Source organism: Acomys minous, assembly GCF_964271855.1.
Source record: "Acomys minous genome assembly, chromosome: 12".
Lineage (NCBI taxonomy): Eukaryota > Metazoa > Chordata > Mammalia > Rodentia > Muridae > Acomys > Acomys minous.
In genome coordinates, this window is record NC_140493.1 from 106,983,756 (window position 1) to 107,005,859 (window position 22,104).

Consider the following 22,104-nt stretch of genomic DNA (forward strand, 5'->3'; position numbering starts at 1 on the left):
TCCATCTTACTCTCCCCCAGGAAGAGGACGATGAAGATTCGTCCACGGCCTCAGACAGTGACATCCTCACCCAAGACAACTATGAGCGGGCAGAAAAGCGGCCCATCCTGTCTGTGCGTAAGTCTTGGGCTGCTGGGCGGGCTCCACCCCTCCCCCTTTCTGTGGAGACAGGCTCCTAGGGACTTTCCTTGCAGGCATCTCAGTCAGTTCAGATGGCCTGGAGTACAGCACAGGTCTCAGTCTCAGGATCCAGAGCGCAGGCCTGGCCTCTGCTGGCTCTACCTCCCATGTGTAGCTTGGCACATTGCCTGAGCTCTGTGCCTCAGTTTCCCACCCTTCTCCTATGACTGAAGTAATCAGAGATCTCCTGCATCCACGGGGCTTCTCTGGCTTCACCCTCTCACCCTCCCACCCCCACCCAAGACACATCCCCTCCTCAGCTCACTGCCCCATCCCTGTGCTGGCCAGAGTTGGGGCACCTGCAGTCCCCATAAGGAACATCCCTGGGTTCTCCTTAGACCTCTGGCTGGGGTGCAGCTTGCTGGCAGTACACTTCCCTAGTGTGCCCTGGGCTCTGGGCTTCATCCCCAGCCTCGCACACACAAATAAATAAACAAAAAGACTTCAAATGCTTGAAGCAAGAAATCTTAGGAAAGAGTAAAGGTGCTGGGGAAGTGCATCTCAGTGGGAAAGTGCCCATTTGGCGTGCATGAGGACCCGGAAGTGAGGGGGGAAAAGGTTTGAAGGGTTGGAGGAGCGTGGTGATATACTTGTTCTAGAGAATTCCCAGAATTCAAGCAGCCCCCCCTCAGGGCTCTTCTGGTGAACAACCCTCACCCTCTCTTTTCCGGCCCCACAGAGAGACGCTCATCAGCCAACCTTTTTGAAATCACAGACCGGGTGGAAATGGGACAGATGGCTTCCATGTTCTTCAACAAAGGTAACAGTCATCCTGGGGTGGTGTGTGGGGCAGAGGCGCATTGGACCTTTGCTGAAGTCCTGCCCTTTGTAAGGGGTTCCATGTTGAAGGGCAGGGCGGGTGGGCAGGAGCAGAGCACCAGGGGGACCGTCTTGCTCTGAGGCCTGACCTGCTCTCCATCTCCATCTCCTTCCTGGGGCTCCCTGCTGTGCACTAGCCCGAAGAGTAAAAGAGTATGGCTTCTCCATCCACCTAGTCCCCATCCACCTAGTCGGTTTCCAGCAAAAGAAGCCAACAGTGATAGAATGGGCCTCACACACCTGCCCTCTGTCAGCCAGCAGAGGGCACTAGGAGCCCACACCGGTATTGCCCAGTGACAGTCAAGCCCCTGAGAGCTGAGGCGACACGTGCCTTCCGGGCTCTGCTTGTTCCTGGCTGGCATTTGCTACAACCTGCAGGTGTCCACCTGACTCTGGTATCTGCCAGTGGTAGCCATTTCTGCCTCTGTGGTAAATCTTATTTTTTGGAAAATGAGCTGTTTTAAGAGTTTAATATTTAGTGCCTAACCTGTCCTGTCCTTACTTCCTTGGGCGTGGAGCACAGCCTCCGTAAGGCCTTCTCTCTAAGCTGTCGTAGAAGATTTTATGTCCTTTTGTCAAAGCCTCCCCATTTGACAGGTTGGCATCTCTGTCATTCTTTCTGGTCCTGAGTGTACCTGTGGAGAGAGGGGAGCATTGCAGAAAAGGGAATCATCTTGACTTGGACTAAACACCAGGCCCACTGTTTGTCATCAAAGGTGCAGGTTGATTGGTCCAGGAAAGGTGATTATGTGCACAGGCTGACTGCAGCTGGCTCTACGCTCCTTTCTGGGCCTGCCTAGAGAAGATTTCCACAGTTCATCAAAGCCCACTTTTGTGCCTTTTCTTTGTTCCGTTTCATTCACCATCCACTAAAGGAGAGCACATGAGCGTCCCCTCCCCTCCTGGCAGCCGCTCAGAGGTCTCCTCCAAATCCAAGGTTGTAAAACAAGGGCACCTCACTGGGAGAACACATGCATTCCAAACCACTTTATTCATCGACATGCTCCGTAGCCTGCCTGATTTTTCTTGTTATTTGTATATGGCCACGTATAGAGGCCAGAGGCCGACATCAGGTGCCCCCCTCCCCCTCTTTCCTCTTTATATTTTGAGACAGAGTCTCCCACTGAACCTGGAGCACACTGATTCAGCCAGGCTGCCTGGCCAAAGGTCTTAGCAACCCTCCTGCCTCCTGTCCCCGGTGCCAGGATTACAGGAGCAAGTCTGGCTTTCTCATGGGGTGCTGGAGATCCGAACTCATGCCCCAGGCTCCTGATTTCTTGAAGGTTTCTGTGCACTAGTGGTTTGTTCTGTCTTGTTTGCCCTCATCTCCTCTCAACTTGCACATTTGTGTAGCACATGGGCCGGGAGCAGCCCCAGCTACCTAGGAGCTTTTCCAGGACTTCTCAAGCTTGGCACTGGTGACACTGGGTTATAACCCTTTGTCATGGCAGCCTGTCCTGAGCATTGTAGGACAGTGAGATAGCATTTCTGGCCTCCAGTTCCAGAATTGCCTCTTGGCTATGGCTATCAAAACTCCTCAGGCGTTGACACATGTCCTCTGTGAGGGCTGGCTCTGGGCCCCTCCCCTGCTCTGTTCTGTTCAGTAATTTACCCACCAGGTTGTTCCTGTCACCTTTGTTGGAGCTGCACCCTCCACAGAAGGCTCCCCAGGGTTCCACACTCATTTCTTGTAATTAGAAATGCCAAGCCCGACATTAAGGTCCTCTCAGGAAGTTCATTGATCCGCCTACATTGTGACTAGTAATGAAATTTTATTGATCAAGGAGGGCTGACGGCAGTTCATAAACAGCCAACACAGTAACTGCTGGAGGAGGACAGAAAGGGGCTGGGGAGGCGGTAGTGCTTCCTCACTGAGAGCATTGGTGTCAGAGGAAAGGCGGCTGGAGTGGGCCGTACCTAGAGCCTGGGGTCATGGATGACAAGACAGCTCCAGGAGCTTCAAGCCACATCAAGGTCAATTCTGACACGTCAGGGAAGGGTATGACACCTATCATGTTTAAAAAGCACACGCCGTGCCCTCATGGGTTCTTTTTTAAAATTGTGTTTTCCTGGCCATTTTTCTCAGGATTCTGAAGAGCAGAGCTGACCTCACATAGCCCAGGACTAACATGTCCCAGGCTTTCCCCTGGGGACCTGTAGGCTGTTGTGAGCCACTAGGATTAGAAGGGAACTGTCACTTCATTTTTCTTTCTGTTCTCAGAGAAGCCAGCAGCCTAAGACTGGTGACATCAGAAACTTGAGCACTTAGTCTAAATGCAAGTTTGAAGCTGGTTTTCTGGGGCCATGGCCCTTAGGTGTCAGCCCTGGCTACCAGCGCCTAAGCTTCTCTGGGGCATCTGCCTGGATCTTTTAAACATTCATTTCTTTATTTTGTTTGGGGGGGAGGCACGGGTGTGCCAAGGCCGAGGCATGGGGCACAGGACAATCTGCTGAGACTGATTCTCTTCCCACCACGTAGACTTCCGGGACCAAACTCAGATGACCAGGCATGGACACAAGTGCTCTTGCCCACTGAGCCATCTATCTCTCTGGCCCTGCCAGTGTAGATTAAATTCCTCTCTCTGATCCCCAGGCCTCCCCGAGTCTTAGGCCATAGTCCCAAGCTGATGCATCTCCTGCCAGCCTCACAGTTTAGCCAGCCAGAATAAGAAACAGGAATTTGGGGTCATTCCCCCCCACCCCCACTTTTTGTAGAAGGCAAACGGCCCTGAAGAACTGAGGGCAGAGGAAGCGGTAAAAGAAAGACTTGGTCGTCAAAAAAGAATGCACACGCGCCTCTGGCTCCCTGACCTGTGGCTTTGTTGCTTTCAGTGGGAGTCAACTTGTTCTATTTCTGCATCATTATTTACCTGTATGGAGACCTCGCCATCTACGCTGCTGCTGTGCCCTTCTCCCTCATGCAGGTGACCTGGTGAGTAGCCCCCTCATCTTCTGTCCCCACCTTGCTTGCAGACCCACAGGCCTGCTCCACCAGCAGGGCAGAGGGCCGTCCACAGAAGCGCAGCCCTAACCAAACCCACAGCCTAAGGAACGTCACATGTGAGGTCCTTCTCCACCGTAGGGCCAGCTGTGCCCTCTGTCTTCACGAGGCACATTCTATACTGTGCTGTGTCCTGCCCTGTTCCGTGGAGAAGGCAGCTTGGATTCCCAGACCTCTGAGACAGACTGCATGAACAAGTGGGGCTTGTCCTAAGAGATCATTTATGAAAAGTGAGAGCTGCAGCCCCGTGGTCTCTAACTGGCCAATCAGGGGCCCATGCTGAGCCCAAGTTTGCCATTGCTCTCTTCAGCAGCATCTCTGGAAATGACTCCTGCGGCGTGGATGCAGACGTCAAATACAACGACACTGATCTATGCTGGGGGCCCCTGCGCCGGGTGGATGCCTACCGAATCTATCTGGTGAGTCTCCTCAGCCCACCTGGGTCACACCAGGCCAGCGTGAGTGGCGGAAAGTGTTTGAGCCACCTTTCTTTTCTGTCTCAGCCCTTTCTCCAGAGATGAGTCCTGCACACTGCCACCCACATTCTGCCTCAGGAGTGAGGTCTGAGCCTCAGGGTCAGGGGCGGCTTGGAATGGACTCCGGGTGCAGGCTGGTGGGTTGCTGGGAGCTTTCACAGTCTGAGGGGCACTCTGCAAAGGTCTTGTGTTCCAGAGACTGTCCATGTCTCGGCCTTACTCCAGGCCAGCTGGGTGCACAAATAGGTGCTACGTCTTGTGACAGGGTAGACAAGCCTGGTCCGTCTTGCAGCTGACCCTGACCACAGACAGCCTCCACAGGCAGGTTGGGCTCAGCCCAGCCTTCTTCCTGTCTTCCCATGGATGAGGGAAGAAGATGAATCGCCTGCCTCACTCTTGATTGCTTCTTGCTGTGGTGGGGTGGGGGTGGAGCTGACTAATACACCAGACAGGACTCAGATAATAGGACGACGCAGCACCAGAGGCCATTTGTCTCTGCCTGCTTCAGAGGCAGCTCAGAGATGCCTGTCTTCAGCTTCTGCCCCAGCCCTGGCACATGGTCAGGTGTGCTGCGTGCCACTCAGTCCGGGCCGTGGCTGCTTTGCTGATGTGAAGGGGTGAGGGGAGCGCAGGTCTTTCTGCCAGTAGCCTCTTGACTTGGGTTATCCCCATCCTGGCTCAGGGCTCCATGGACCCTGTCGACTGTGTTGTGGGGGTCTGAACTTATTAACCCCAAGGATTACTGAATGGGTTTTATCTTTCTGGCCAAGTAGGCTCCCAAAGGACCCCGCAGGCTTGGGGTCAGGCGAGGTCTTGTCTGTTTCTATAGCTGTCGCTCAGGGTCTGTTTCCCGTCTGGGGCATACAGCCCTGCCTAGGACTTCATGTGTTTGTAAAAGTTCTTCCCTGAGGAAAAAAATAAGAAGAAGTTCATCCTTGACCCTCCCATCGAAATTCTGACAGGTTTTTGGTAGCAAGTTAAATTGCTGGTGCCCAAGTCTACCTCTACAGCCTTGGGAGTGGGCACAGGAGCCCACCAGGCAGCCAGGGGGCAAGGCAGTAGAGGTCTAGCCAAGGCTTTGTTAGCCTCTTAGCATTTCATGATTAAGAAAAGTGCCATAAGTATTCATTAAGGCCCCTCAGAACCAGTTCCTCTTAAAGTGTAGTGAGCAGGAGAAAGAGGAAGAAAGACGGCTGGGTGTTCCGGGGGGAGGGACAGCAGCTGAGCTACTCTGGTGGGTCCTTAGCCGGGGAGGCCACACACTCTTTAGACTCTGCCTGGTGTACTCCCCACCCGCAGTGCAGTGGATCCTGAGCTGATACGGGGTGGGGTGGAGGTGGTGGGTCTCGGCTGCTGCCATTTGCTCCGTGAATTATTTAAAAGCATTGTTATTGCTGTGTTAAATTGTCCCTTCAGTCTTTTCTATAAACCGTCTTCATGATAGAAGCCTCCTTCCCCGAGTCTCAACAACTCCAACGGAACAGAAGGAACCCCTCAGGAAGGCAGACAGGCATTAATTACTGCCTTCATCTCCCAGATATTGCACTTGTAACTCAGGGAGCTAATTGTCCTGCAAGCACTCCAGGCCTGAGAGGCCACGCCTTCAGTGTCGGAAGGGGAAGATGAGGAGCCTACTCTCTGGGTAACAGGCACTATCAGTGCCTGCGCCCCAGTCACCCCAGAACCTTCACTTCACCTGCATTCTTTGACCCACTTCAGAGGGCTGACAGTCCAGGCTTCATCTTGGAAAGTTGCTGTGCAGCTTTGCATGCATCTCCCAGGGTCTGTGGTCCAGTAAAGCAGTGCAGCCTCCTGATCCCAGGTAGGGCTTGTGTCTGTCTCTATACACCCCCCTCCCCAAGGAGCTAGAAAAAAGATAGCAAAGATGCTGACAGCTTTCCTCAGGCCTGGGTCTCCTGGCAGACCACCAGGGCATCTTTCCTTCCCAACTAAAGGGAACTAGAGCCCAGCAGGTAGCCCCTGGGATCTCAGAAGTATGGCCAGCATCCTCCACCTGGCCTCTTTGTCATTCAAGTTCAGGTGGGCCATCCCGTCCCCAGGCTCTAGTGTGCCTCTCTCCACCAGCTGGTCTGGTTTTGCTGCTCCTCGGGGTCTACCCCAAATGGTTGCAGGGCAGCAAGCCAGCGGGAGTGGACTGAAAACACCCTCCCACCCCATGCATAAATCACCTCAGGTAAAGGATGCCGTCCCCAGCCTGCGTCTTTAAAAAGGACTTAGGAAAACCGTGCCTTCATTGCTATTCTGGAACCGTATGTTCTCTGGGAGAAAGAAACAGGCTTTTATACTGTGGCTTAATTTTCAGAGTCCTCTGGAAACCAGCTTAGGAAGGCCGCTGAGAAGGAGAACAGGTGGGAAAGTAACTACCTCTGAGGCTGGCCTGTGGATACCATCACGGTCGCCTCAGGAAGGGAGCTTCCCCAGTGGCAGCTACCAGCTGACTCCCAAAGCCCCTTCCCTTAGCTGACAGAAAATTCCTCCTCCCTTCCCAGTGGCCATGGTGACTTCCCATGAGAGTTCACAGGATGTGCCCTCAGCCCCCTTCCCCTTCTCCATCGAAAGATGAGATGGGAAAGTGTCAGGTAGCCTGACTCTAAAAACCTGCAGGCTTGCCTCTGCACTGGAGTATGTCGTAGCCCGGGCTTTGGGAGAGAACGGAGTCATAATGTGGCAGGGACTAGGAGGGTTGAGTGCTGGGGTTGAAAAGAGGGCTCAGTGGGCAAAGTGAGGACCCAAGTTCAGATGCCTGGTGCCCATGTAGGAGCCAGGCTCAGAAGCATGCATACCTAACCCCAGTACAGGGCCAGAGATGGAGGGTGGGCAGCCAAAGGCTCCCAGGGGCCCATGGCCAGCCAGTCTAGTCAAAATGGTGAACTCCAAGTTCAGTAAGAGACCCTGCCTCAAAAAATGAGGTGGAGGGTCTGCCTCTATGGGCCTGATACAGGAGCATGTCACTGGCTTTCACATGCTCACATACAGGTGGGCGCACCCTCACCTGCATACACCGTACACACTTGAGAAAAGAAAAATGTGACATTTTGATTCTATACCACAGTACCACGGAGCCAGGTCCCCATGAAGCAATGGGATTGATTGAATGTGACTTGAGTTCTACCCCATGCCTGCTGCGGTAGTTGTCTGCAGTCCCCTGCTCCAGCAGCGCCTTCAGCCTGCCATTCTGCCTCTTGTCCTAGACCTCCATCTGCTTTCATCCCTCCTCCCAGAGGTCCTCACAGGTCAGTGGGGAGTCCCTGAGAGCTGAAAGCTGGCCACATCCGCCACTTACAGGTGGGCAGATGCTGCCGGTCACGGTCAGACCAACAGGCACCAGCACAGAGCCCGAGCACAGATGGCAGAAGGGAGCTTATTCTGCTGGAAAGCCAACCACAAACTGGCCACGTTGAACAGGAGGCCTTTACTGGCTGGCTTGGGATGGGACAAGGTGACCCCAGTTTGCTCTCAGGAGGAGTTACCAGACCCTCCTTTGGGGCACAGGTCACAACCAGCAAATACCCCACCCTCACCCCTGTGGATGGGGGTTGGGGAGTAGGCATCTCCCCATACCCCTCTAGATGCCTCCTGCTTGCCAGTCACCCTACCAGGTTACATTAGGGGGCTCTCCTGAGCCTCTTCAAGAGCCCCGCCTGCCCACTCCTGCCCTTCTTTTCACTCCTGTGCTGTAACACTGACCTTTGTTTTTGACATTTAAAGCAGCAGTTAGCTTCTCTTTCCCACCCAGATGTTTCTTCCTATAGTATTGAAGGCACAGACAGGCAAGGACAGAGTGTCCTCTTCATGAGGGTGTGGAGACCTCTCAGGCAAGCTCTGAAAGCTCCGCTGTGCCTTGGTCAGCTCACCTTGGCTTGTCGAGGCGAGCTCCTTGTAGATTTTTGGGTATTGTTTTGTTTTGTAACTAGGGGCTCTTGTAGTGTAGGCTGTCCTTGAACTCACCACATAACCAAATCTGTTCTTATCCTCCTGCCTCCACCTCCCGAGTGCTGGGATTACAGGAGTGTTCCACCACACCTGACTTAGGCATGGCTTGTTAGCAGTGGCTTCTGTGTATCTGGCTTATGCCTCCCAGTCACACCGTCAAGGGCACGCTGTCATCCCAGAGAATGACTTCCGCAGAGTCCCCACACTGAAGCAGACAGCGTGGCTCACTAGGCTGTCCTCAGAGCCGCTTACAGATTCAGAAAGAGTGCTCTGTGTGCTGGCTATGCTGCACAGCTTGGGAGATACCAGCGTGCCATTCCCAGAGCTTGACCTCTGCCAGGGCCTGGGCTGCGCTGGCCTGACCCTCCTGTGGATTTCGTAGCGTTCTCTCTCATTGCCACTCATTCCCAGGGAGCAAAGTGGACTCTTCCTAGTACCTCAAGTAAGGATGGAAGTGAGCGTCTTTTCCCAAGGACATTCCCTTCCACTGCCTGGATTGCTTTGTACTTTCAGCATCAGCCGTTGTGCCCTGGGGCTGTCTAGCATCTGCTAATAAGTGGGTCACCGCTACCATCACTTGAATATTCATCCTCGCCCATTCTGGGGCAGGAGGTGGCCTAGAGGCCTTCAGGACCAGGGAGAAAGGAACATGAACAAAGGCAGGCCCCATCCTCCGTGCTGCACCTCCAGGCAGGCGCACGCTCTGGCCGCCTTGTTCTGTGCCAATGACTCCAGGAGAAAACGGGTAGACGCTGCCCCCCACCGCCCCGTTGTGTGCAGTACAGACCCTGGATGGAAATGGGACCCCATGAGACAGGAGGAAAGGGGTTCTTGCTTGGGATGGCTTGGTAGTAGCTCTGACTAGCCCATTGTGGAAGATCCCAAAGCCTTGGTCCCTCCTAGAAACTGAGGGCCCAGAAAATCAGGCAACCTGGTGAGAGGTCCCTTTCACCCTGTCCCATCCCACAAGAGGACTCAGCCAGCATCATTTTGGAGTGATTCCCAGTGCCTGAGGTGGGGAGGGGGTGCTTACAGATTTAGGGACATCATGGGCACAATGAAAGATGCCCATCTCCTCCCCCCTTTTCCACCACCATACCTCTAATTCTGGAGGCCCTGCGTACTTAGGTTCGTTTTGTTGGTCATCACTTCACTCCCTCCTAAGAGGATGCGGTCACTGGCCCTAGGCGGCCCCACAGGTGTGTGAATAGAGCAGTCGTCACGCCAGGATCCAGTCCTGTAGCTCTGAAGGTGTGGCCATAAACTCTGAGGTATCCCCCAGACCCAGTTGATCCCCACACGTGCCAAACCCTCTGCTTTCACCCTAAGTCAGAGGCTCCAGCGAGGGTGGATTTTTTACGCACTCCCGGGGTCTAGTGAGCAGAGCGAGCAAATCCCAGCATCTGGCAGGAACCAAGCTCAGGTTCGAATGACTACGTGGAAGGATTAGCTTGTCTCTTTCCTTTACAGTGAAATCAGTAACACAGAAGCAGGCCTGACGTTTTCTTTCTTTCTTTCTTTCTTTTAGATTTGTGCTCAAGTGGTTTGTGTGACAATTTTTTTATTTTTTTACATATACACTTATATTATTACACATATATACAATAAACTACCTACAGCAAGAAGAACAAGAAAGAATCAGAAGTTATATAAAGGGCCTATAGTTTTCTTTCCCAGAGAGCTAGCTTTGCATCTCATACAGGGGCCACCCCGAGTGTGTGTTTGTGTGTGTGTGTGTGTGTGTGTCTGTCTGTATCTGTCTGTCTGTGTCTGCGTGTGTCTGTGTCTGTGTCTTTCTGTGTGTCTGTGTGTGTTATCTGTATTTGTGTGTATGTCCATGTGTATCTATGTGTGTGTGTCTGTGTCTGTGTCTCTGTGTGTGTCTCCATGTGTTATCTGTATGTGTGTGTGTGTGTGTCTGTGTGTGTGTGTGTATCTCTGTGTGTGTGTGTGTGTGTGTGTGTGCGCGCGCGCGCGCCCTCTTTCCCCACCCCCTCTCTAAACGACATTCAGACCACCTATCACTTGCTCCAGCACCGTCTTAGTTTGTCATCCCCTATCCAGGGACACCATGGACCCTGCTGTGCCACCGTCACTCCACTGTGGTCTCTCTGACCTCTGTGTTCCTACTAATCCACTGTCCAATGTTGCTGCAGACCCACCCTCTCCTTCCTGAGGACACCCGGGTGTCACCTCCCTGAGCCACACTATGACAGCTTCCCTCTCCCCCTCCCCCACTGGGCCCTCTGGGTGTTGGGCTCAGCTCCCTCCTCCTGCTCAGTGGGAAGGTTGTTGTTTTTATTTTTAATGGCACTCTCGGGGACATGGGTTCTGTCAGCTGGTATTAAGCCCACCATCCATCATGCCCCGTGTCCTGCTGCTGCCATGGCCAGTACCTGATGCGTCAGCTTGGAGGACAGTGTATGATCCTCCTGCCACCTCAGCAATGAGCCCAGTTCAGGGACTCAGGATCCTGAGGCAACCGGCAAGTCTTCTGCCTCACCTGCTTCCTCACAGCCCCTCATGAGTGCTAATCAGGGTCCTCGGGGTAAAAGGGGCCATTCAGACCCCCTGCTCATCCTGGCCCTGGTAGGATGTCTCATGTGTCCCAAATCTGGCTCCTTTGTCTAGAAACTAGTACAGCTTTACAGACAGCATGTCCCCAAAGTGAGCCAGGTCATTGTGGGGCACCTGGGGAGATAGCGGCTGGGCTGACCTAGCTCTGGCCCTTTCTTCTCCTTATTCCTTAGTTCAGGGATGCGTGAGTGTAGAGACATGCGTACTGCTGTCTTGCCCCCCACCCCCAACTTACTCCAGTTACATGAAAATGCAAATGTGCAAAATAAACTGGAGTAACTTTGTTGTTCCTTACCTCACAGGAGGATAGGCCACAGTCCCCCCATGTAGCCAAAATGTTGTCTTTTGAAAACTGAGCTTTTGAAAATGGAACTTTTAGGCCCCATCTCTTGTGTAAAGAGAGGCACTGGGCATCTGTGTATATGGGGACAGAAATTCAAAGCCCTGCTCGGGTATCTGGAGAAGCAGGCAGATGCCAGATCTGGGTGGTCACCATAAGCAGCCCACCAAAGGGTAGTCCCAAGGACAGCCCCACACAGACCCCCGAGCTAGGAAAGCATCCCAGAGCTGTGGTGTATACCCACGCCTACACTCACACACTCGCCAGTTTGCTTGGGGAGCTTCCAAGTAGGTCTCGATGGGGCGCGTTCATCCCTGCCGAGGACCTTCTGCACTGTGCTTATTTGGGACTGTTTCTGTGCATCCGTGGATCAGTCAGGCCCCAGGCTGGACACTTGAGCCCAGTTTGTTTGTGAGCAGCAGAGGCATGGAGTTAAACCTTGGTACACCGTATTTCCCCAGCTACCAGGCTGATCTTTGCCTCTGGGTACACGTAAAACCACTCCCCGCTCTGTGTGCCCTCTGCTTCCAGAACTCCCATGGCTGGCACAATGCTAAAGATGACTTCCTACTGTGGTTGGTTGGTTTAGGTTTGAGGTGGTTTTCTTGTGTAGGTGTATAGGTTTGGGGTGGGGAGTATGTGCGCATGTAAGTACAGGTGATTGTGGACTCCAGAAGAGGGCGCTGGACACCTTGGAGCTGGAGTCATAGGCAGTTGTGAGCCACCCAGTGTGGGTGTTGGGAACCTAACTCTGATCCTCTACAAGAGGAAAAGACACTCCTAGCCAATGAGCCATCTCTCCAGCCTGGTTAGTTGTTTGAAAGTGTCTTGCTATGTAGTCCAGGCTGGCTTTCAATTCACTATGTAGCCCAGGTTACCTTTGAATCCATGATCTTCTTGCCCTCACCTCCCAAGTGCTGATATGATCAGGCTGTGACACCTGGTGACTCTGCTGGCTTTGGGCAGGCTGGACTGGCCTCTAAGCAGTATCATTCTGTTACAGGATGCATGTTGTGAGCAGAACCCTGCTAAATCGTGGCTGCCCTAGTCAGGGTTACTATCGATGTGATGCACACTGCCATTGCCAAGGGCAGCTTGGAGAGGAAAGGGTTTACTTGATTTACATATCCTGAGTCAGAATCCACCCAGGGAAGCCAAGGCAGGAACTCAAGCTGGGCAGGAACCTGGAGGCAGGAGCTGGTGCAGAGACCATGGAGGGGTGCTGCTTACTGGCCTGCTTTCTTATAGAACCCAGGACCACCAGCCCAGGGATGGCTCCACCCTCAGTGGGCGGGTCCTGACACATCAATCACTAAGTAAGAAGATGCCCTGTAGGCTTGCCTATAGCCCAATCTTTCAGAAGCAGTTTTTCAATTGGGGTTCTCTCCTCTCAGATGACTCTAGCTTGTGTGGAGTTGACATAAAGCTCTCCAGCACAGTGGCCCTGGGGGCAGCAGTAATTGCTTAATGAAATGAAGCACTCTAAAGTAATAAGCATGCTCCTCCATGTAGCTGTGTCCCAGCACTGGCCCTGCACACTGGCTCCAAAGCAATCCGTGTGTGTGTTCTCCAGTGTACCCAGGTCCTGCCGAGGCAGAAGGAGCCATAGAACCCTAGGGGCTTTATAGGCAGCAGAAAGCTGTGTGGGGCACAAGTGTGAAGGACGCGATGCAGAGCTAAACAATTAGGTGCATATTAATGATGCCGTGTGATTAATGAGCAAGCGCTCAGGAAGTCTTGTGGATAAGCTGAGAAGATGGAGGTACATCTTAATAAGCCTTCCGCACAGAGGGAAGTGCCACCTAGGCATTGCTAAGCAGGCCCTGTGGGAGTGTGAATCTAGAAGGTAGGGTCACAAGCCACCCAGGCTGTTCCCTTCAGCCTGTGGCAATAGCTTACTCAGGCATGGATTTTTTTAAAAAAAAAGGGTTCCGAGAAGCCGGGACGGGACCAGGGCTCAGAGGTTCTGACGCCTTGTGAAAGCCATGTAGTGGTCCCCATACACATACACTGTTGCAGAGAGGCTGTGTTCCCCCAACCCCAACAGTAGGTAAACACTCTAAGAAGACTTCCCTGCTGGCCCTTCCCCAGATCAGGGAGGAGGGCCTTGATGGTGGTTGTCAATGTCTGGTTCCTAGACTACTGACCAAGGTGCCCTTTATCAAAAATATGGGCTGGGGGTGTGGCTCAGTAGATAAAGTCTGGCGCCCTGAGTTTAGCCCCCAGACTTCACATAAAGGTGGAAGGAGAGAACTGACTCCACAGAGTTGTCCACTGACCTCCACATTCATGCTATGGCCTGTGTGCAAGTGTGTTTGCGCACATGCGTGCGCACGCACACATAACACACTCACACACATTTTCTTTTTAACTGGTATGGGCTGAGAACTCCAGGCTAGAAGCAGAGCCCTTGCCTAGCTTATAGAAGGCCCTAAGTCTGGTTGTTAGCCTAACCTAGCAGATGCCTAGGATTCATGAGGGAAGCCCAGTAATTTGCATTTCACATTAGTAACTTTGTCAGCACACTGGCCATTCTGGTCTTCTTTGTGGACCTACTCGCCAAGTACTGTCATGGAAGGGTAGTCAGAGGCCTCCAGGGAAAGGAGGTTGGCGAGACTAGCCACAGGTACCCAGCCTGGGGTTCACTAGTGACACCCTGAAATGTCACTAATGGTGCTCCCACACCCACAAGGAGCAGGATCTGACTGCACAGGCTGTCTCAGACACAGAAGGCTGCTGTATTACCTGAGATCAACAGGTGCCTTCCATGTTCTACCAGATGGTGCCCAGCTTCCTTCAGACTTGCTGCTTGGGGGCTGCAGACCTCACAGCTTGCCAGCTCCCCAAGGAGGGCACCTCCCACCGACCAGCAGCTGGGGAGGAAGTTGGGGTTGCTAGCATGATACTCTTACACCCAGTTGAACAGCGCAGGCAGCAGGCAGCTCGGTGTGCTGTCTCCCTCCTTCCCTGCCTCCAGGTTACTCGGTTGCTGGTCTATTTGGAGGTCAGACATCAGCAGGGAAAAAGAGGTGAAGCCGGCCTGGCCTGTGTGTTCCCACACACAGGGCTCCTACACCCTGGCCACCTACCTTCACTCTCCCTTTTCCTCGCTCTCTCTAGCTCCAGAAGAGAGTCTAACCAGGGAGGGAGGATACTGTCAGCCCCTCAGGTGGTCACCTGACACCTGACAGCAAGGCAACTGCAGACGATGGACCTGCCTCTCGCTGTTCCTGGAGCAGGACAGATGAAGGGCCAGAGCCCAGCCCAAGAGCACTGGCATTCCAGCTGGCCAGGAGACACGAACAGCCACATACCTGGATTGCCCACCACCAGTTGTACCTGAGCAGGTTCATCCTGACAGAATCAGGTAGCTGGAGTACGTGGGCTTTTACCAAGGGAGCTAGGGGCTGGATCAATGGCCCCAGATGGTCTCCATGCCCTCCTCACTCCTGGCACAGCCTGCCTTTCCTTAGGAGTCTGTGGTTCTTAGAACCTGTGAGAACTAAGGTGACCTTCAGCAGAGCTCCTGCTGGTTCCCCAGCCCACGGTGCTTGAGGTCAGCTTTCTCACGTAATTGCAATATGGCACTGCTATTTGCCTCTCCTTGACATCCAAAATTAACAAATCTGAGCTGGGGGCTTAGTAATTAAAATGAGGGACAGTAAGCTAGGTACAGCGGTACAAGCCTGTAATCCCAGCACTTGGGGAGGCAGAGGCAGGCAGATCTCTGTGAGTTCAAAACCAGCCTGATCTACAAAACAAGTCCAGGATAGCCAAGGCTACACAGAGAAACCCTGTCTTGAAAAAAAACAAACAAAGAGGGACAGTAACCCAAATCTGTAGTGCTCAAGAAGTTTTGAGTTTTATGCCTGTCAGTTTTGCCCTGAAGAGGCACCCTGCTCTCCTCTAGAGCTTTCAAACCCGTTACCCTTCATCAAACCCTAGTTTTAGTTCTATTCTTATGATAAAAACACATAGTCAAAAAGCAGTTTAGAGAGCTGGGCACAGTGGCACACACCTTTAATCCCAGCATCCAGGAGGAAGAGGCAGGAGGATCTCTGTGAGTTCTAGGACAGCCTTGTCTGCATAGCAAGTTCCAGGACAGCCAGGGCCACACAGAGAGATACTGTCTCAATCAATCAATCAATCGATTTATTTTAAAAATTGAAAAAAAAGCAAGCCTCATTAAAACAGAGTGGAGCCCCATCCCAAGGTCCTGAATATAAACTAGGTGTGTGCATCTGATTGTTATTTCTTTGCTTGAAACCCCTTGGCAGCACTTCCACTTGGCATACTCTGCCCGTCCCTTAGAACCCCTTCCATCACTGTCTGCCCTCCTATCAGCATCTTTCAAGGATTCTGGGAACCTGGAAGCTTTGTGCTCTGAGACCTTGCTGTGCCTTGGCTTCCATCCCCAGCCTCATACATGAACTTCTATCCTGCTGGACCCTTAGGGCCAGCCACCTCTGAGTAGCCACTGCCCTAGCCCAACTCGCCCAACTCCTCCTATACTGCAAGGGACAGCATCTTCCAGTCCTCACTGTCAGGCAGACTCTTCCTCAGCCAGGGCCAGAGCATCTCTGAGGGAGCAGTTAAAAGCCTTGGGCATTGCAGGCCCCAGCTCACCACTCCTCTCTGCACCTGACCTGCCAACAAGGGAGTGAGTTATCAGGGCACAGCTGCCTCCGCAGTCAGCTCTGGTCCACCAGGCAGAGGCCTTGGTCCTGCGCTGCCACTGCTCATTGAGCCTGCATATGCATGCCCAGTTTGTGTACACACGGGCACGCAGGCACACATGCTATCCTACCACAGCTCCACACGTAACCTCTCAGAGCCTTCTCGCTTCCATCTGGTCACCTGGGCCTGGTGTCGCTGGATCCCACCTCACTCTGTCTCGCTTGTGAGGAGACAGCCATCCATTATAAACCCTGATGGCTCATAGTCATTAAGTGAATGACTGTGTGGGTTTTCCACAATATTTATCTTTTCCCCCAAACCACAAAGGTTGTAGCTCTGGCATCAGATTCTTGGAACTCTGCCCACCACTGGGTGCCATCTGGCCTGTCAGCTGAGAAAGACCACACAGGCATGCAGGCATGTCCCCAAATGACAGGGCCAGAGAAACAATGGCTGTGCCAGGCTAAGGCCATTCCCACCTGCCCAGCCCTCCTCCCATAAGGGAGCCAGGTCTGAGGAGGGGATGGAGGGGACAGGGGAGAAGTGGCCCTTTGTCTAGGCAGTTTGGGAGGTGGTTGAGTGTTCTAAGCAGGAAACAGGCTTTGGATACAGGTGACCTGGGCTCTAATCCCAGCTACAGCTAAGTAATTGAGATTTTGGACAAAGCTTTTAATCCCTCTCAACACCTGTTTTCTGAAGTGGAAACAGTAGCCAGGATTAGAAAGAGGTCCTACCTGGGAGACTCTCCAAAGTGCTGGTTCACCTGCCAACTCTCAAAGCCCTTTCTCCCCACCCCCAAGGCCAAGCCTCTCTAGAGTGACAGGCGGCCGCCCCACAGGGGCCTCAGAAAGCAGGGAGGCACCCTCTGTAGCTGCCAACAGCACCCCTCAAAATGCAGCCCCAGTGCCGCCTTCCATATTCAGGCTTCCCACCCACTGGGGACATTGCCCATAGCAAGTATTGGGCCTTGTCCTGGCTTTAAATGCTGGGCCAGAGGTGCTGGTGATGTGACAGTGGAGTCAGCTGCCAGGGGCTGCGGCTTCTGTTCTGGGAAGACATGGGCTCCTTTTGGCGGGGGAGATGGCGGTGGACTTTCCAGACCAGCAGGTTGATGTTGCAGGAGCCCCCCAGTGCCCTCCCAGGTTGTTCAGCATGACTTTTGTCCTCTTCCCCCCTTTTTCCCTCATGCAGAGGACAGAGGAGAAAGTGTTTGTTGATTTGCGGCCCAGAGCACCAATAAAGACCCGCCACAAGTGAGGTGGTCAGGAAGATGACTCAGAAAGTAGACTGTACAGACGCCTCCTCCCATTTATTTACAGTTGTCTAGGGCCAGGGTGGAATAGCTCTGCAGGCCCAGGCACTTGCTACACAAGCTTGCTACCTTAGCTTGGTCCCCAGAACCTACAAAAAGGTGAAAAGAGAAAACCAGTTCCATCATTTTATCCTCTGACCTCTACACCTGTGACATGGTACACATGCCCAACCATAGTAGACAAATAAGTAAATAATTTTTTTAGATTTATTTATGTTTATGTGTGTATACAGATGCTCTATCTGCATGTACACCTGCATGCAGGTAGAGGCCATCAGATCATATAGATGGTTGTGAGCCACAATGTGAGTGCTGGGCATTGAACTCAGAACCTCTGGAAGAGCAGCCAGTGATTTTAATCACTGAGACATCGCTCCGGGCCCAAATAAGTTATTTTTAATAGTAAGCAGAGGGCTGGAGAAGTAATTTAGCAGTTAAGAGCCCATACTGCTCTTGGCAGAGGATCTAAGTTCAGTTCCCAGCACTCTTATCAGGTGGCTCAGCTACCTATAACTCCAGATTCAGGGGGACTGTGATGCCTCTGGCCTCCATGGGCATTTGCATATGTATGCACATACTCACACACAGACACACACAGTTAAAAATAATAAAACAAATTGCAAGAAGGGGGCAGAAAGTTTGATAAAGGGACCTGGGCTGTGTGTGAGACATTCAAAAGTGACCCCAAGAACTGCTTCCTAGTTGCTTCTGGTGGTTTCCCTAGGGCAGGGCCAGGTCTTCAAGGAGGCAGTGGTGTGCCCTAGGCTCTACCGGAATCTTCAGGCACTCAGTGCCTTATAGCCTTGAACTTCCACTGCCTTCTTCCTCCCTTCTCAGAGCTGGTCTGAAAGACTCCAGCAGACCTCAGCTTCCCTGACCGCGTGGCCTCTCCAGCTCCATGCAGGACATCCCTTCCAAGCCACAGCAGACTGGATTGGCATCCTGTGGGGAGGGAGAGCAGGCTCACGGGAGTTAGTGCTGCTTACACTCAGGACCAATAGCTCCTAAGACAAAGCAGTTGTCCTCTCCAGGCTTCCTTTAGAGCCATCCTCTCAGGCTCCCAAGGTTGGAGAGGGCCCTGGCATCTGCATATGGCCATTCTGAATCTGTCCAGGCAGTTCTGGCAGGTTGCCAAGGACGCTGGCACCCTTCTGTGCCCTGGTTGCCCAGCTGAGACCACAGGACCCTCCTGACCCTCCTGGTTGTTAGACTACTGCTGGGTAGATTAGTGGGATCCTGCCCCCTCTCCCCAATCCTGCAGTTCAGTGGTTGCCTCCTCCTCCTGGAATTTTTACCTTCTTAGGTTCCATCATCTTCCGGCAGGCTACAAACATTTTGCCTCTCCACTCTGCAGCCTGGAATGGGCCGGGTAGTGCAGCAACAGAGGAGGTTTCCTACCGAAAGGTGTGACAAGATAAAAGCGAGATTTGTGGCGTTGGCTCCTTGTGCTTGTTTGGAGTGGCCTGGCATCAGCTGTCACCTGTTGTCTTCCATCATCACCTGCGTCCTCCAGTCCTCAGTCCATCCTTCATGCCCTTCTTGGTGCTGGCTAGGAGAGGGTAGGGTAGAACCAGACACTGAGACGTCACTCTACTCTGTCAAGCAGTGTGTCCTGCCAGGTGTTGGACAGACACCAGCCACTGCTATGGGGTGGGGGTGGGGGGTCAGTGCACTAAAAGAGATGTCTCAACCTCCTCCATCTTCATTTCTCCTGTACCATGGAAACTAAAGGATCAGTGAGGAAGAACTTGCGGCATCTCCGCTGTGGCTGGGTTAGTGCTGGACCCTGTCCTGGCACGGGTGCTTTCTTCTTCCATCCTCTAGCTCAGCCCACCACTAGGCTGATCCTTATCAGGGTCACAGTTCATTGTCTGTCGCAGGGCAGTTTGGTATGAAAAAGCCCTTCTCTGCGCAGCCATAGTGGGTCTTGTCCTACAACTGTGGGGAATGCAGCATGACAGCAGGTCACTGGGCTTGGTGCACATGTATTGGTGACATGGTTTCCAGTGCAGCCTGTTTCTCCACTGAGTCATCTCCTGCAGGGTGGTTGGTCCTCTCCTGTACGATCAGAGGTGCTTGGACTTCATTAGTATTGGGGCCATGACTAAACTTGCATGGGCAATACAAATAAAACAAAGTAACGCATGGCAAGGGGTAGTGTGTGTACTGATTGTCCTGGCTGCTCAAGGGGCCGAAGCAGGAGGATTGTTTGCCTTCCAGGAGGGATGTAGTAAGACCCCATTTCAAAGATACATGAAGATGAATAGTGGTGACAGAACTTTCTGGGTCTTGGCAGTACCATCGTCCCATACCAGGATGTTTCTTTCTTTCTTTCTTTCTTTCTTTCTTTCTTTCTTTCTTTCTTTCTTTCTTTGGTTTTTTGTTTGTTTGTTTGTTTGTTTGTTTGAGACAGGGTTTTTCTGTGTAGCCTTGGCTGTCCTAGACTCACTTTGTAGACCAGGCTGGCCTCGAATGCAGGATCACCAGCGCAGGTGACCACGTAATTGGCTGAGCCCTCGCTACCAATCACTAAGAAAAGGCCTTACAGCTGAATCCTACGGAGGCATTTTCTTAGTTGAGGTTCCGTCTTTTCAGCTAACCCCTGCTTGTGTCAAGTTGACATAAAACAGGCCAGCACAATTGACTCCTTGTCAACTTGACACACAAGCACATCATTGTTAAGCCATAATCTTTCCTTTCTTATTCTTTCCCAAGATTAATATTAACATCATAATATAAACATTCCAAAATTTAAAAGTCCCACGGTCTTTAAATTTTTAAACACTTAAAAATTCACTTTCTTTTTAAAATTTATTTTGTGTATATGAGTCTTCTATCTGCATGGTCTGCCTGCAGGCCAGAAGAAGGCATCAGATCACATTGTAGATGATTGTGAGCCACCATGTGGTTGCTGGGAATTGAACTCAGGATCTCTGGAAGAGCAGCCAGTGCTCTTAACCAGTGAGCCCTCTCTCCAACCCCCAAATTCAGTTTCTTTAAAATCCAAAGCCTTTCAACTCATACCTCAAGCTGCTCTCCATGACCCCTTCATTCCTGCAAACCCAGCACCACCTAGGTGACTTACACTACCAAGTCAAGTTGGCAGCACAAAGTGTAGCCTTGGCCACCTCTGGACCACAGCATCTGTGCTGACCCTGAGGAGACACTTCCCAGAAGACGCTACCTTAATGATGCTGCTCTCTTCTTAATCTCAGCTGATTCTTCAACCCCAGCTGACCAGACACCACAGACTCTTCACACAAATGACTCAGTAGAGTCTTGGCATCCTTCTGAAACTTCACAAGCCACGCCTCCTTTGTCAGCTTTTTTTCTCAGCATTCTTATCTCCCAAGCTCCTATATAATCGCTCACCAAGCTTTGAACACTCAATGTCTTTTTTCTTGCCAGAAGTGTCAAAGTCCTTCCATAGTCCTCCCAACACAGTACTGCGGGGCCTGTCACAGCAGTACCCCACTATCCTGGTACCAGCTTCTGTCCTAGTTAGGGTTGCTACTGTTGTGATGAAACACCACGGCCAAGGCAATTTGGGGAGGAAAGGGTTTATTCTGCTTACACTTCCAGGTAACAGTCCATCACTGAGGGAAGCCAAGGCAGGAAGTCATGCAGGGCAGGAACCTGGAGGCAGGAGCTGATGCAGATGCTGTGGAGGGCTGCTGCTTACTGGCTCGCTCCTCGTGGCTTGCTTAGCCTGCGTTCTTATAGGGCCGAGGACCACCAGCGCAGGGATGGCCTCATCCATAATGGACTGGCCCTCCCCCATCAGCCACTAATTAAGAAAATGCACTATATGTGATGTACTTTGAGAAGTGGAATGACTCTACAAAGCTGGCTTAAGAAGGACATCTGGACCCAGTCTCTGCCCCATCCCTGTGATCTGAACTCAGTGCCCCTCAGAGCTCACCTGCCTGTTGTAGAAGTTGTGATTTAGTTAGGTAAATAAAACCTCCCAAGCCCAAATGTTCACAGCCACTTGAGAAATAAAAATAGAATCCTTGAGCATTTCCTCACTACGCTTCAAGGACGTGTTGCAAGTTCAGCTAGAGATGGGTTCATGCCAAGATGCCATTAACCCCAATTAGCTTTTAACCCCTGGCACTCAACAGGAGCAGCCCCGCAAGCCTGAGCCCCTCCCTTTCTCATCCGAGATACCCTCCAGGATCAATACAGACAGCTCAGCTGCTCGTTTGGCACATGGCCATTGCCACTTAACCCCTCCTCCCGGCCTCAGATGCTCTTACGCCTGTGACACTCACAATGCAGCACTGTGGTGTCTAAGGCTGAGTTAACCAGGAAAGCCAAGTTACCACCAGCCTGGAGCAAGAAGGCAGGGAGCATCACCTATTGACCTTTTGTGCTGTGGCCCCAGGAACCGACAAGTAAAATGGAAAGTGCCAGATGCTTGAAAGCCCCATCCCACTATTCTGCAGGTACCATAAAACACACACACACACACACACACACACACACACACACACACACACACACACACACACGGGGGGCGGGGGGGGGTGTCAGGGAGACAAGGGGGGGTCAGGGAGAGAACTCCTCTAGGGCCATGTAAATAAACAGGCACTTGGGAAACCTCACCCACTTGGTAAGGAGGTGGCCAGCAGCGTCTAGCACGCCCTCTGCCAGTGTCAAGCCTTCTGTGGGAGTGAAGGCTGCCACGCGAGCACACCATCCTGGAGCTTCCGCCCCAGCTGGATTGACAGCAGCCGGCTTCTGCCTCCTTGAGTGTTTCCCATTA

At 52.4% G+C, this 22,104-nt stretch overlaps 1 protein-coding gene across 2 annotated transcripts in view; it reads left to right on the top strand.

Annotated features, from left to right (window-relative positions):
• The window catches only part of TMEM104 (transmembrane protein 104), a 59,954-nt gene that overhangs the window by 12,581 nt on the left and 25,269 nt on the right, over positions 1–22,104 (top strand). Inside the window, exons 5-8 of one of the 2 annotated variants that reach the window (XM_084751651.1) lie at positions 21–117; positions 860–940; positions 3,832–3,931; positions 4,311–4,419. In XM_084751651.1, the coding sequence (XP_084607777.1) occupies positions 21–117; positions 860–940; positions 3,832–3,931; positions 4,311–4,419 (387 nt within the window). The remainder of the gene's footprint in view (positions 1–20; positions 118–859; positions 941–3,831; positions 3,932–4,310; positions 4,420–22,104) is intronic. The other variant, XM_084751652.1, reaches the window with a different exon arrangement.